The 15,026-nt window shown below is 41.0% G+C and overlaps 1 protein-coding gene across 1 annotated transcript; it reads right to left on the bottom strand.

The window, feature by feature from the left end:
• Nucleotides 1-1,460: 1,460 nt before the first annotated feature.
• SHISAL2A (shisa like 2A) lies at nucleotides 1,461-14,621 on the bottom strand. Its single transcript, XM_031602558.2, has 4 exons — nucleotides 14,313-14,621; nucleotides 7,438-7,577; nucleotides 4,430-4,514; nucleotides 1,461-1,573 (listed from the first exon to the last, which is right to left on the bottom strand). The coding sequence occupies exons 1-3, from the start codon at nucleotides 14,492-14,494 to the stop codon at nucleotides 4,483-4,485; spliced, it is 354 nt and encodes a 117-aa protein (XP_031458418.1). The 5' UTR covers nucleotides 14,495-14,621; the 3' UTR covers nucleotides 1,461-1,573; nucleotides 4,430-4,482.
• Between the last annotated feature and the right edge of the window lie 405 nt (nucleotides 14,622-15,026).

Raw genomic sequence — 15,026 nt, 5'->3', positions numbered from 1 at the left:
AAAGAAGAAACAAACAAGACACTCTCATTGCAGAGGAGTAATAATGGAACTTCCCTTTCACCAAGTCCTTTGAGGTCACTCTTTTTGAAGTACAGCATATACCTGGCCCATCACCGCCTCCATACCTCTGTGCAGAGGTTCATCCATAGCCAACAAATGCCTGAGCTTCCTTTGGCCCATTTTCTCTCAGAGTCCTCAAGTTGATGCTGCTTGGACTGGCTCAGTAACAGCTCAAAGTTGACAGAACATGATAATATTAGAAATAGCCCTGTGACTCTCCCATCGACACCAGATTCTTTTCTAGCAAGGGGGAAAATGAAGCTATTGTTTTCTACAAGTTATGTCTCTTCAGCTAGAGAATCCTAAAACATCAGCTGTAAAAAATGGTATTTTTACACAGCTATTTGCGCTTACATTGTTTCCACTAATAAATTTCAACTTTGTGTTGCTGTTGCTATCAAAATGTACTCTTCTGTATATAAAGCAAGGTTCTTCAACAGTTTTTTTGTAAAAGATGCATATTGGAGAAAAGCACAGGAACACAGGAGAAGGCTATAAAGAAGTGACTATAAGTTAACTAAAATGTAAATTTTAGTATATTGTAGAGAGAGACTTATGGCCTAGGAGATGCATGGATAGGTTCTTTCTCTACAGAGATTTTATACACATGTGCTATATGGACAAGTATAGTCATATGAACTAGTTATCTGTAGACAGCACTCTTGTGGTCACTAAGGACTTTGATCACGTCTGCAACATTCCAAATCTTACTACTTTATAACTTAAAAATCACAAGACCTATAGTTCAAGTTTGTATAAAATTTAAACAATTTCTATCACATTTGTTTTAAAAGAATTTGACTTCCGATTTAAAATTAAGAATATATTTATGTGAATGTCAAGGTTGGAATCCTCAAAGAAAACCAGACAGCAAAACTGGCAAAACTCAATTTTTTTTCCCTTCTGATCTTTGACAGACTTTCTTTTAATTTCATTTTGTTAGGGAATTTCCTCACCACAATAATTTTAAGATTTATGATAACTTTGAGGAAACTAAATTGGGGAAAATGATGAGTTAAGAAAAGCAACACAAGTGAATGCCAGATTTTATTGAGGAACTGCATTCACATGTTTGTGAACCAAACCATCACACTTGATTAAAGATCATACTAATAATGCAAAGACATCACATTTAGATGGCACACAAGGAAAATTTCAAACAAAGCTTGGTCAACAGGATGTACCAAATTACACTCTGCCTGACAACTGTTATATCACTGAAATTGCACAGCATAAGACAACAATTTGCATGAAAGAAATTAGCAGCAGTAGCTGGTGCAAATTAAAATATACTTCCCAGTACAGTAACCATACAGAAATGCATATCCTCAGCTCAGATTGACATCTTGATATCAGCTGCAATTATAGCAGCCAGGAAAAAACTCTGGAAAAGTTGGTGAGGTTCTTGTGGGTGACAGTCTATCCTTGTGGCTGAGGAAATATCTCTTGAAGCCACTTGGTTCTGTCAACAGCTTGTTTTGGTAGCCGCCATGTGAAGGATGCAGTTCCGTACCTGCAAAACAACAAGCACAGGTAAGAATTAGTCTGAACAGGGGAAGATTTTCTTCAGCTGAAAACCAGAGTTAAGGAATTCCTACAAACAAATTCAGAACAAACTACACAGCTTGTACCACTAATACTTACATTCAACCGCATTTCTTTTTTTTTAGCTAGGCATACAATGTGCACACCTCTATTCCTGTAGGATAACAAAGTATTTCAAATTATATTTTTAAAATGTATATGCAAAAAATAACTACTGCACATGAAAACAAGATTGCTTCCAAAGTGAAAGAACAGCTGTTGGCACAGCTAGGTTGAAAATAAGATGCTTGTCTGGATAGGCAAAAATAATGGGTATGTACTGAAGTCTGGACAGAAAATCACAGCCAATTCAGCTACTGACAGAAGTCCTGAAGTCTAAAATCTTGATTTCAAGATAGGTGAATACTAGTAGGTTTAAAAAAAAGTCTGCAACAAATACAGCACTTTGCTTTTATCTACTGCATTGCACCTTTTTGATTTCAGAGCATTTCTCCAAGAGAAATCCACTGAGATAATGCCGGATGGTAGCTTTATCCCCCAAAGTCTTGCAGTCCCTCTATGGTGGTATCATCCATGAACTTTATACAATGCTCTTTGATTCCTTGATAGTATTACAATATATTTCCCTATAAAATTATTTAAGAATGAGCATTAAGAACTTTTGCCTAATTTTCATGAAGATGTGTATTCACAGCCATTTGTTCACACCTCTCTGACAGGCAAAATTGTCTTGACAAAGAAATTAGTCTGGCTTATTACCATTTGTCTTCGTGAAATCTGTGTAGTTATCATAACAGGTTCAAAGGAATGCCTTCAGCTCCCTGGCCCCTCTCCTTTCCCTTACGGTAAGCTACATAAGCAGCAATAGTGTAGGTGTCCTGTCATTAACATCAATATGGAATTTGGCAGAAGTATGCATGTCACATTTAGCTGCCATGTGTGGCTTTCTCACAACAGTTGAAGGTTTGCAGCTATTGATGGATGATCACTGAATAGTGAAGACATGAAATCTGCAGCAAACAGACAACATGAAAACAGGATCAAGAAAAAAGCAATCAGACAAAATTTTCCACCTATCCTTAACTCAGTTGTTCACTAAAATTCAAAAAAGATCTTGCCCTCTTCTCACTTTCACTGAAAGTTCCCAGCTGCTCTATTCTAGTTCTGGAAGCAAAAAGGCTGAGAACATGGTTTTCTTTGTTTTAGCCCAGGAAAGATATCTCAAGCATTTTGAATCTTTATGATGAAATCAGTCTCAATCTGCCAACAAAATAGAATTGTACAAAATCATCCACAATAAAAGCTTCCAAGGTTTTTAGTCTTCATATTATATAGACATTCAAACCATATAATGAAACCCTTTGCAGCCGGCCTTTTAATTTTGTCCCATTCCTCCCCTCCTGTAAGGAACAGTGTGTAAGCAGGCTACATTTCATGACACTCTGTAAACACTGGTCTCCATAACATGGTAGGAAGCTGACAAACTGAGGCACAATGGAATGAGAGACTCATTACAGAAAACAATGCCACTTTCACAGACTTGAACTGTGATCTCATCTCATTATTCAGCACCCATGTCAGATATTTTTGCATGCTCTCTCTACAAATGGTTGCAGGATCATTTTAAGTCTTCCCATGGCTTTTTTTCTTTTTCCTGATTTTGCAAAGGAAGCATGTAGAAGGATTAGAAGTTTCAAAAATCAGTTTTGTTACTCTTAAATATTTGCAGGAGGACAAGCAACTTGTTCTTCTGATAGGAGTGCTAAGAAGGATGCAATGGCACTTACAATGCTCAGGGTAGCTTTTTTTTTTTTTTGAAGGGTATAAGAGAAAAACAGAACAAGGAACTGACACATCTACTTTCCTGCTGATCTAAGAGCAATTGCTGAGCAAACAGGCTTGCTTAGTTTTCTGTGAAAGATAATGCTGATCTATGGCATGTATTCTTACATTCCATGCGTGCTTAGCTGTGAGTTTTCACCCTCCCTGCAGAAAGGGAAATGGACATTTCATGCTATCTGAAGTCATCTGCATTATTCATGAATTTCTCTCAAGTCTGTAGTACAATTTTTCTGTATTGCAGTACATTTCAAATACTATTTTCTATGATCTGTGCCATAGGCAGTTTGACCTTTAAACATGATTTTAGCATAGAAATCAAGTTAGTATATGAGGCTTCATCTTTTTGCATGGTAACCGTATTCGTTTCTATATCAGACTGGACTCAGCAATCATGTTCCTTATGATTGCTGAGTCCAGTCTGATATAGAAATGAAGAAGCAGAACATGACTAAACTACCAAGTATTTCACTGCTCTTCCCTTTGGTCACACAGGAGTCCTTCTACCAGTTAATGCCTGAAGAATTTCTTTTGAATGGTAACTTAAAATGGCTGTTTTCTTATTAAGGCCAGGGGCAGCTCAGACAGCATGATGGAAATGACAGACAGCATCAGGGGAACATGGTCGTCTTTAGCATGCAATCATGAATTGGTGTTTGTGCTTAAGTAAATCAAGAAAAGATTTCTTTGCAAATACTCTTCTAGTCTCTCTGTAGATACTTTCTGTGCAAGAGGAGCATCAAGGCAATGTAATCTTCTCTGGCACATCTCCGCAAATGAGTATGCACATATATAGAATAGAGACAGTTATAAGGTCTGTGAGGATGCAACTCAAGGTCTCCCACTCTTCTGTTAGCACTTTTCCGAAAGCTAAAAGCTCATGTGAGGGATCACAGCATTTGACAAACACTATACTGCACCAACCAATACAGAACAGAGGGTATATATAAATACAATGAAGTAAAAAGGAATGTTCTTACTGTACCTTTTTCCTTACAGCATTAGTAGAATTCATCCAGTACCACTTTTTTTTTTTTTTTAACATATAGAGCCTCCTCTAGTTTCACTATCTGAAAAAACAAAAGCATTTTCAGTAAAATAAAAAGTATTATTCTTCCTTTAGTTACAAGTAGTAATACATATATTACTGCACTAGAAAAAAAAACAATTCCTGGAATATTCCTTCACAACCATTAGAGGATGAGATGAACCACAGTATTCCACTTTCTATTCCTGAGCCTCTGAGAGGCTGCAGTTACTAGCATACTTGTGTTAGAAAAATAAGCATGAAGATGATGAGGAGTTACTTAAGGTAGCTCTGCTGAGGTGTAAGTAGGACTCATATCAAGTAGTCAGACTCCTAAACGAAACTGTAAGAAAAACTTCCAATTCATGAAAGTAGATCAGAACTCAGACCCTCCCTCACTCCTTTCCAAAAATGATCAGTCACTTTTACCTTCACAGTACCTTCCATCTAGTCATGCCAAAGCATTGTGCGGTACAAAGCTCACAATACTTCTCTGCAGCAAAGAAATACCACCCTTGCTTTTCAGAAAGATTCCTACTTCCTGTTTAACTTACTGGCCCCACTTCTCTCCCAAAACTATTAAATCTTTACTCAGTTCTTCTCATCTTCCCTGAATGTTTCAGCCTTAAAACACTTGCAATATGGGGGATGTAGGGATAGTTTACACAAAGAAAAGCTTATGGTAAAAAGGAAAGCAAAACCACCTAAAGGCAAGATCACTCTAGTTCAGAAAAAGCAAGACTGAGTTCACAAGTAAAACTCTCATTCCAAGGCTCATTCTGAAGTTTCTAAAATTTGTTTTTATTGCCTACAGAAGATTACGCTAAAAATCAAAGAACTGAAAGAGCAGGAGAGCTTTTACTCTTCCTTACACCTGAAAGCAGCTAACCAGCCATTCTGGAAGGGACTCAGATTTTGCATGACTTCCGTGCCAAAGAAACCCAAGTGATGAAGATAAGCATTCAGGCTTGTCAGCGAAATCCTTCAAGTTTTTCACAGACCTCTCATCCCTGGCAAAGCAGTAGGCTTTCGATTTCAGCAGCCCACCTCATCAACAGCTAAAACCATCAGGACTTGGATGTGAAATAATCAGCATTCAGAACAGTGACAAAAGAATAATAGGTGAAAGCAGGACAAGCACTGCAATCTGAATAAAGCTCAAAAAAACACCAGAGGTACTTAGGCAAAAGCAGAGATTTCAACATTCTGAGTCCTAACAGCTGAAACTAAGACAGAATGTGAACACTGGATCATCACTGAGGAAAAAAGGAAGGATCTGTAATGCCACAGCAGGATGTGGTTTTACAACAGAGGTCAAGTCTGTAAAAGAAAAATGGCAGCAGCAATGTAATAGCACTTGTCTCCTTCCCAGCCTACCATATGTGAAATATGTCTGTCACAAAAATATAGACCTGGAGAAAAACAGCACTGCTGTCCTGACAGTGGCTTAGAAGTTGATGCTGCAAAAGGAAAACTTGAGAGAAAATGTTGAATAGTAAGGCATTCAAAAGTATAAAGTCAGTTTATAATTAGAATACAGTCATCTTATAAGAGTTGACTAGACAATTTGTTCATCCCACCTAGGAGTTTATTTAAGCTTCTCTATGTAGCAGAACCTACTTCTGCTGCCTTTCTCCAGAATAAGTGTTAAGTTTCCAATTCTCAGATTAGTAGCAGTTTGCTGAATGTGTGACTCTCATTTTGGATGTCTGCTCAGCTTATGTAGCTTCAAGAGACTCTACATATCCTGAGAGCCCTATGAAGGGCTCTTAGACCAAAACCCTCATTCTCTGGAAAACAAAATAAGGTAAAGGAAGTTTATTATAAAGTGAACTGAGTTAGACACTCATCTGTGTGCTTACTATCGTATAATAGCTTATAATTACAATAACTCATTGATCATGTATTGCCATTCAGGTATGGAAGCACATTAAAAGCTAGCAAAAGCTTTGAATTAGAAGTGATGTTTGTTGATGGTAGATCTGTATTGTACTGGCTAATCTGCATACGTATTAGTTCTTTTACAAAAAAAAAAAAGTGTTAATTCAACTGACCACCAAGAAGGTCCTCTTTGGGAAGAGTGGAAAAAACAAACCTTTTAGTCACCTTTCAAGTCTAAGCCACAAATACAGGCTGAAACATTCAGAAGCAGTCACTGGCCTCTCCTATGTCAGTAAGTTACAATGCACTGTTTCTGCAGGTGCCTGCTCACACACAGTTACAGAGCAAAGTTATGGAACAAAAAAGAATGATCCCTCCCTGTCAAGAAAATGCATTTAAAATTTCTTTTGAGCTTCTTATCAAGAAAATGAAAATGTTATTATATATGCATGCATTTAAACAAGAAATTAAAGTTCAGCCTCTTGCTGGTAATGGGATTTATTTGTTGTATCCTTAATAGATATTGTCAAGTTTTACACACTTCCTACTAATAAAGAGGAAGCTTATGCTAAATATTTCCATTTGAGTTCACTATAGATTTCATTCAGTATATAAAACAGCAAGATAATTGTATAATCAATGAATATTAAGATGTTATAATTATGAAATAAACAAGAGAGTTAGGTAAAGCAGGTTATAATAACACAAAGAGAATAGATAGAGAATAGATACTTACCTGTATCCTGGGCTCGCTTATGAAACTCCAGCAGAGGGGGGATCTCCAGAAGTGATCCATCCCCACTGGTAGTCAGCTCTTAAATGGGTCTAGGAGAGGTGCAGCCAGGCTCCACCGCTTCTGGCAGCATAGGTGAATTGCTTTCACCTGTGCTCCTGTGGCTGACTCATTGCTCACCTCAGGTGATCAGTCAGAGGTTCAGACCATGACTCAGCAGTTCCCATACAATAATGCAACATCATTTTAAGATATGTCAGAGAGAAAATGTGTAGCTGCATTCTTCCACACGTGATGGCAAAATAAAGCTTTTACTATGGAGGAGATAATGTATGTCAGTAACTGGCCTTACCTGCCATTTGTAGGCTTAAACCAGTATCCAATTTACTGCGTGGCTTTGTGCTGATAAACAAATAACAGAGAACACACACAGTGATGATAAAAGCAAACAGGACCACCGCTGCTATTGACAGGCCCACAAGCGCTCCAATGCTAAGAGAGAAAACAAACAAATTAAGTGTACAAACATGCTGGAATACCCATTAAAATAGACATCACAATTACGCCTGGAGGCTACATGTACTAAGTTTTAGAAATGCCTGTTTTTACTATACACAAGTTTAAAGCTCAGTACTTAGTGTATGTATAGACATGTATATTTATATAGAGGCATTATTTCAACATCCCCAAAAGGGCCAATGTCATTACACAGTGGTTCAGCACCAGGCCCTTTGACATTTCATGTTGTTTAAGTGTAGTACTCCTTACTGTGATTTAAATGTTTATGAAAATCAGCAATAACTTCATACAGCAACTTGTATCAGTGAAATCGAACTCTTCCAATGCAGTGCACACTCCCAGATAAACCACTGGAAAATTCAAGAATGTGTGCTTTGTGTTTCCTAATTAAAAGTATAGCTTAAAGCATGCACAGCCTTTGTGCAGTGGTCTCATCTATGCAGAAACTGAAAAAATTAGCAATAGTCTTCACAAATATAAAGTAAAAGAAGTCAAGGCATTTCAACAAGAAAATTAACGCCAATTTTTTTCTTCCTTTTTTACATTAACTTCTCCCAGTTTTTGCAATTCTTGAACAGGATTTTGACCAATGTAGAAGCTCCTAATATCACACACACATACACACAGGGATTCCAGAGCTCCAGGCAACTAGCATAAGTTCTTCTTTCTCAACCATGACTATTAAAGTAGTATTTTCAGTCTGAACTGCCACTTCCATCGCAAGAAAGGCTAACTAGAGAACGTCAAGTGAAGCACACCTTTGTAACAGACTTCTCCAAGGCTGACATGTTCATAAAAAAAAAAACAGGGTAACAAATGAAAGCCACATTCAGTTCTGCCAGCAGCAGCTATGCAGAACAGGGAGAAGTACTGCAATCATTGTTGCTCTTCTTTGTAACATTTATCAACAGATTTTATCAGAATACTACATCTGCAGGATAAAAGCTCCTTTATACTACTTCCATGGTCACTCAGCAAGAAAGTATGTGTACATATATTTTTTAGCAGCTTTCTTATTTCTAATCCTTCTGTTCAAGTCTTTTCCTAATAAAAAAAGTCTTCCATGCCAAAATAAAGGGTCGATTGCAATACAGCATACAATTTGTTTTTCTGAGCACTAGTCTAAGGTTCCTTTCAAAAACAGCAGCACAGTTGTGCATCACACAGCACAACACACTAGCATTATCATTACAGAACTTGTGCAAGTTACTTTTTATAGCACACAAAACATTGGAAAGAAAAGCAGTTCTTGGAGAACTCTCCCATATTACCTACTACAAGTCAAAGACTTGTAGGTTGCATAACAGGTTACATACCGGTGAAAATATTTGACATGCAGCAACAATGTGAGAAGATCTTACCCAAAACATGGAAACTGTCACCACAAAATTCTAGATTTCACTTCCTAAACCAACCCAAATTAAGACACAGTTTGTATGTACTGCTTTTAAACATACTTTTAAAATACCAGATTGTTCTCAGTGTACGGAAGCTAAGAGCCCTCTTAGAATGCATTATTCATTTCTTAAATGTTAGTTCTGGGTTAAAGTTCCAGAGTAGGGGTTGCTTTTTCAAAGACTGAATTAACTCAGGATTTTATAATGCCTTCCACAGCTCTGAGCACTGAAACATCTTAAGACAGTGGTACTTTATTAAGGTAGCTCTCAAAATATCAAAAAAAAGCCATCATCTTAATGATTACCTTTCCCAGAAAATACAGCCCCTCAGTAAGTCCCCTAGCTTATACAGGAATTACTATGGTGCTGCACAGCCATCTAGAAATGCTTTGTTAAAAGCATTTCACCATCCCCACATCTTTAAGCCATGGGTGTCTAAAGTTCACCCAGCAGTCCACAGGTGGTCAGGTTGCATCTTCAAGATCAGTCTTCTGGTAGCACAGACATTTAGCTGGAAACTAAGAAGCTGCTCTTGTCCAAAGCTGTGGACTCAGTAGCACTAATAACCTACCCACCCACCCTCAAAACAATAATCTAGCATAAGAACAGCTACAAAGTCCTGGGGGGAATCCTGATGGCACTTACACAACTTAGAATGTGAGCAATGGTAAGCTTGACAGAAGAAAACTCCTAAGACTACATACAACAGTGCAGGCATGCCACAAATGTCACTGACTGCTCTGACTGCTGTTACACAGTGGCAGGTGCACACATGCAGCACTGCCACACACCTTACACAACCAGAGGCTGTATGAGCTGAAGCTGCACTGCCTGCAGGCTCCCAGGGCTCCCTCTTCTGCTGTCCTGGTTGCTGCTGTGTAGGTCATCAACACTTCTTTCCGTGGGGGCTCAGACACCTATTGCTATTTTTAGTCCTTAAAACTAATCCATCCACTCCAACAGCAGCCAGAAACAATTTAAATACTGGCTAAGCAGATGCAGTACGTCCACTGAAAGATTAAAAGGAAGCTCATGAGTCATCTGGATCTGAGTGAAACAAATGTTCGCAGCTCCTGTTCTCACAGGCTGATCACCAAGCCTGAAGGTTTGTTCCTCCTTCGCTCGCGGTGGTGAATGAGCCATAAGCAAGGTCTGCAAACCTTGCTTTCAGTTGCTGAGCTCCGATAGCTTCCATTCCAGCGCCTTTTGTTGTGCAAATTGTGATAGGACAAGGGGGAATGGTCTTAAACTGAGACAGGGGAGGTTTAGGTTAGATACTAGGAGAAAGTTTTTCACACAGGGGGTGGTTACTCCCTGGAACAGGTTGCCCAAGGAGGTTGTGGATGCCCCATCCGTGGAGGCATCCAAGGCCAGGCTGGATGTGGCTCTGGGCAGCCTAGTCTAGTAGTTGGCAACCCTGCACAGAGCAGGAGGGTTGAAACAAGATGATCATTGCGGTCCTTTTCAACCAGGCCATTCTATGTTTCTATGATAATACCATTGCTGCAGTGATGTGCTGTATGTTATACTTGCAAAGCCAACACATTAACAACAGACCAGCAAACAGAAACAAAAGACTTGCTTTTTTTGGAAAGTAAAAACAAACTCCCAAATATCTACTCAACTAAGCAAAGCCTGCCAAGAGCAAAGGGGCACTGTGGTTCTACAAGTGATAATTAAGCATCTTGAACAGCAGCTCCACTCAGCCTGTTAGTAAAATAAATAATACTATATAAAACTTACAAGATATAAGGACTTGGAATGGATATTGTAATGCTGTTTGATCATGAAAGAAGCCATACCATTTGCAAAAACAACTTAACTGAGCAGTAACACAATAATTCTAAGACTTTAAAACAAAACGTACTGATTGAAGCCATCAGCATCACAGATCAGTACAAGTTTTATCTGCCCAGCTCTTCTCCCTTTCCACCCAGTTTCAGAGGTAAAGCAGATGTCACAATGACTGCAGGTAAAACACAGAGGAAGGGTAAGCTGTTCAGTGCTTTGCTCACTGGTGTTCTGTAGCATTGTTGGATGTGGGGTTTTTTTGTGGTTTCAGAAGCTATATAACCTTCTGATGAATTCTACACACCCATCTTTTTGCTGATGTTCCCTTTCCTGCTCCATGCATGTTTGGCTTGATTCAAAAAGAATCCTTCGCTTTTCTTCACCAAGATCAGCCTATCCAGAAAGGTGGAAAGGGAACCTAGGTCACTAGCCAAAAAAAAAGTTATTTGATCTAAGTGCCAGCAAACGAAAGGGTAGCCAAGAAATGACTAACATTGTAGATAAAAACGTTTAAAAGTATGAGATGTCAGTGTTGCTTGAAGATCAATTTCTGATTGTGCTGCAGCTCCTAGTACAAGTGTTAGGAAACAATTTTCAAGGATCAGTTTTTGCAGGAGTGGCCAGGGAAAAGACGACTCATTTTCACAAAGTGCAGTATATAGTTCTAGACATCATCCAGACAGTATTGATTTGGAGAAAACAACAAAAAAACCCTAAAGGCCCGTAAGAGACAATTGCTTCAGTTTGCCCAGGCTGAAGGTTTCTTCGGGAACTGCTTCCATCAGGGCCAGCTGCCAAGTGGTCTGGCAATGTCTCCCACAACAGGAAAAACACAAGTACACAATAGCTGCCAGAAACAGAAACTCGTGTGTCAAACAGAAGTAATCCTGAGATAGCACCAACCACTTGGTGATGCCTTCAGCCGTTGCTTTCAAATTAATGGGCAAAGTCAAACAGGGGAAGAGATGCAGAATGAGAAATTGCAAGCTCTGGAGTAAAAAAAAAAAAACTTGCAACAGTTACTCCAGAGGATCTTGCAGCTTCCTTCCCATTCTCAGTAGTTTCAGCCTAAAGGCTTATCTTAGCTGGCTTTGGCTTATTCCTGAAGTTTTAAGTCTGTGCCCTCATAAGCTGTAAGAATCATTTGAGGATTTATTTAGAACTATTTTAAAGAGTTAATTATGTAGTTGTTACATTCTGATGTAGGCAACAGTCTGAAGTGAAGACAAGCAAGGTAGTGATCACCAAAACACTGAAAAAAACATTACTTATATTTTCTTTAAGCACCTAATGGAACCACTATGTGCAAATACTTAGTTTTCAAGGTCCTGATAGACTGTACAGCTCCAGTGTAGCATCTAAGTAAAAACCGTCATTTGATTTGTTACTGGGAAAGCATTTATGACATCAGCTTTCAGCACTAACCACTCAGTGGCTTTGCTTAGAGAGGTAAATTGCATTTATTCACTTCAATTCACACAAGACAGTTACGGCAGGATTTAGCTACAGTAACTTAAGACCACCATACTGAAAAAAAAGGAATGAATACTGAAGTATCAAAACCATAGTCCAAAGTTCTGACCCAGATAAAGGCTTAGCAGTCTCTTCTCAGAACCTAAAAGATCTCTATGAGATCTTCAAAGAGGTACATCATTAAAGCCTTTCCTAGGATTTTGTTCTTTGAGGTATTTTCTGAAAATCATGATTTATCTGCCTTCAATGCACTATCCAATCCTAGTGCAGGAGCATAATTTTTTAAATTTCATTTTTCTGTTGTTCTCTACTCTTAAAAAGGGTCCCTGTGGCCAAAATGTTCAGACTATCCAAAAATTATACCATCTGAAGTTAAAACAACATGGCTATTTGATGAGAAAAGTGTAAAAAGCACATTTAGGGATGTCAGTCACACAGCAGGGAAGCTGAACAATTCTGTATCATTCTTCACAGATGAGGATACTTGGGAGACTCGAATTCAGTGTCAGACAAAACAAAGCACTGGATAGCAAAGCACTGAAGGAATTCTTATATGAATTTGCAGGACTGCAGGCCAGGGCATGCACCATGAGGCCACTGCCAGAGGACTGGTGGACTGAGAATGCAACTTCAGCCTAATGTAGGGCTCAAGAGGGGAACCCAAGAATGACAGACTAGTACACCTGACTTCCACATGGGCAGCACAAAGATCTATGAAAAGACTAGTTAAGACCATTAAGCCAAGAGATAAACACAGCATCAAGGCCTTGGGTGCTCAAGCTCAGGGCCAAGCTTGCACAGCTGGATCTCTTTTGGAGAGCTCTAAGGGCTGCTCCTTCTTCCCTAATGAGCTACTTTAAAGTGAGGCTCTTATCCTGCACCTGGCCACAGATCCGTTCATCCAGACACCCGCTCACAAATTTACCTCCTAATTTGACCATGGACAGGTTCAGTGGGTTGTGTCTGTCTGGTCACCATCTCCAAACCTGCCCTTGAACTGCTCACTTGACTTTCCAGCTTGCCCTCAGGCATGCACCATAGCTGTGGTCTTGTCCAGCAGTTGCAGGGTTGTGTCTGACCTTGGCTACTGTTCCTAGCCCACCACAGCCAGACCTGCCCTGCTCATTCCATCTGGAATCAAGGGCCAGATCCCTTGCTGGTGAGGCTGCCATCCCCAGCAACCTTCTTACATTTTCTGCCCTCAAGAAGCTGCTTTGAGTCACAAACTCATGTAAAGCAGCCAGCATCGCTGTAAGGCGATAGTACCACCTCACCAACCTGATGGAGTCCAGGCATGTCAACAGGCAGATGTGAGTGATCCTGAGCTGTTTTCCAAGCAATTAAACACTATGAGGACAAGGAGTGTCAGGCTACTCTCAGAAAACCAAGCGAGTGGTCTAAAGCAATGCGGATGAGCTTCAACATACACAGCGTAGCTAAAAATAAACAACGCCAAGCCTACATCAACTCAGAACTGCCAGTTCTAAACTGGAGAGAAAAGTTTGAGTGACAGTTCAATAAAATCAGTGTCAACCTGCAGCAAGAACCGCAGATATCTGCAGACATCTGATGCTGGCCGTCAAACTGAAGGATTTTGAGCCCAAGACTGAAGGCATCGTTTTGCCACTGTGTAAAATATCGCCCTGCACTGCACCTTGAGCACCCAGCTCTAGGCTGCACACCTCCAGAGCAGCACAGTGGAGATGAGCTGACTAAAAGGATTGCAGCAGCTCCAGGACAGCCCAACCCCACCATCCCACCGACCACATCCCTCCATGCAGACCACGGTCCTTGAACACCTCCAGGGACGGTGACCCCAGCGCCTCCCTGGGCGAAAGCAAGCTAGGAAGAAGAAAACTCCCAGGAAGTAGCATGAAACAAATAGAACGATCTGCCCTCAAAAACCCACCGCGGTGTAAGGAGAACTCTCTCGGCGGCAGCTCTACCAGTGCCTTCGAGGGCACGAAGTCTCAAAGTGCCTCAGACACAACCCACAGACAAGTCCCGGCCAACGTCGCTCTCCCGCCCCCGCAGCAGCCCTCCCTACCTGAGCCACCACATGTAGCTGTGCTCGTAGGGGAAGAAGCTGTGGGGGTCATCGCAGCAGTACTTGACGTCCTGGAAGCCGCAGCAGTACAGGGCGCGGGCATCGCCTCCCACCCGCGGGCAGCTGAAGCCGCTCACCAGCACCCTGTCGGCGTTGAGGTAGCTGCTGCACTCGGAGCTCATCGCGCTGTGGCGGGGCTGCCCGCCGCCTCGGCTCCGGCGGCACACGGGAGGGAGGGAGGTGGGGAGGCGGCGGGCGGAGCTCGGGCGGAGCAGGCGGCGGCCGGCGGCCCCTCAGCGCTCCTCAGGTACCGCCGCAAGGCGGGAAACGCGTCCTGAAGCGAAGAGCCCGGCGCCGTCCGTTCCTCCGAGGCAGAGACGGCCTGACGGGCAGCGCCTCTCACAAGGGCTCGGTTCTCCTCAGCGCTCGGTCCCAAATCGAGGAGGGAGTTCAGGGAGCTCCATACGCCTGTAAGCTCAGAGCCCCTTGGTTTGATGAGGGTAACATTATGCTTTGTCTCTCTCAGAGGCCAGCCTCACAGAGGTTTTCATTTCAGTGGTTTTATACCACTTTTTTTGTTGTCTGTTTTTTAAGAAGCAGTGCCCAGGCAGCCAGCCTTCCCTGTTAAGAAAGAGCCATCAGTGAGAGAGAGGTGGGGAGATCTCCGTTGGAGATGCACCTGTGTGTCCTTCAGGTGTGCCTCAGGGTGCACTT

This window comes from Phasianus colchicus, chromosome 9 (genome assembly GCF_987193195.1).
Source record: "Phasianus colchicus chromosome 9, bPhaCol1.hap1.1, whole genome shotgun sequence".
NCBI lineage: Eukaryota > Metazoa > Chordata > Aves > Galliformes > Phasianidae > Phasianus > Phasianus colchicus.
This window is presented reverse-complemented; position numbering and strand designations above follow the sequence as displayed.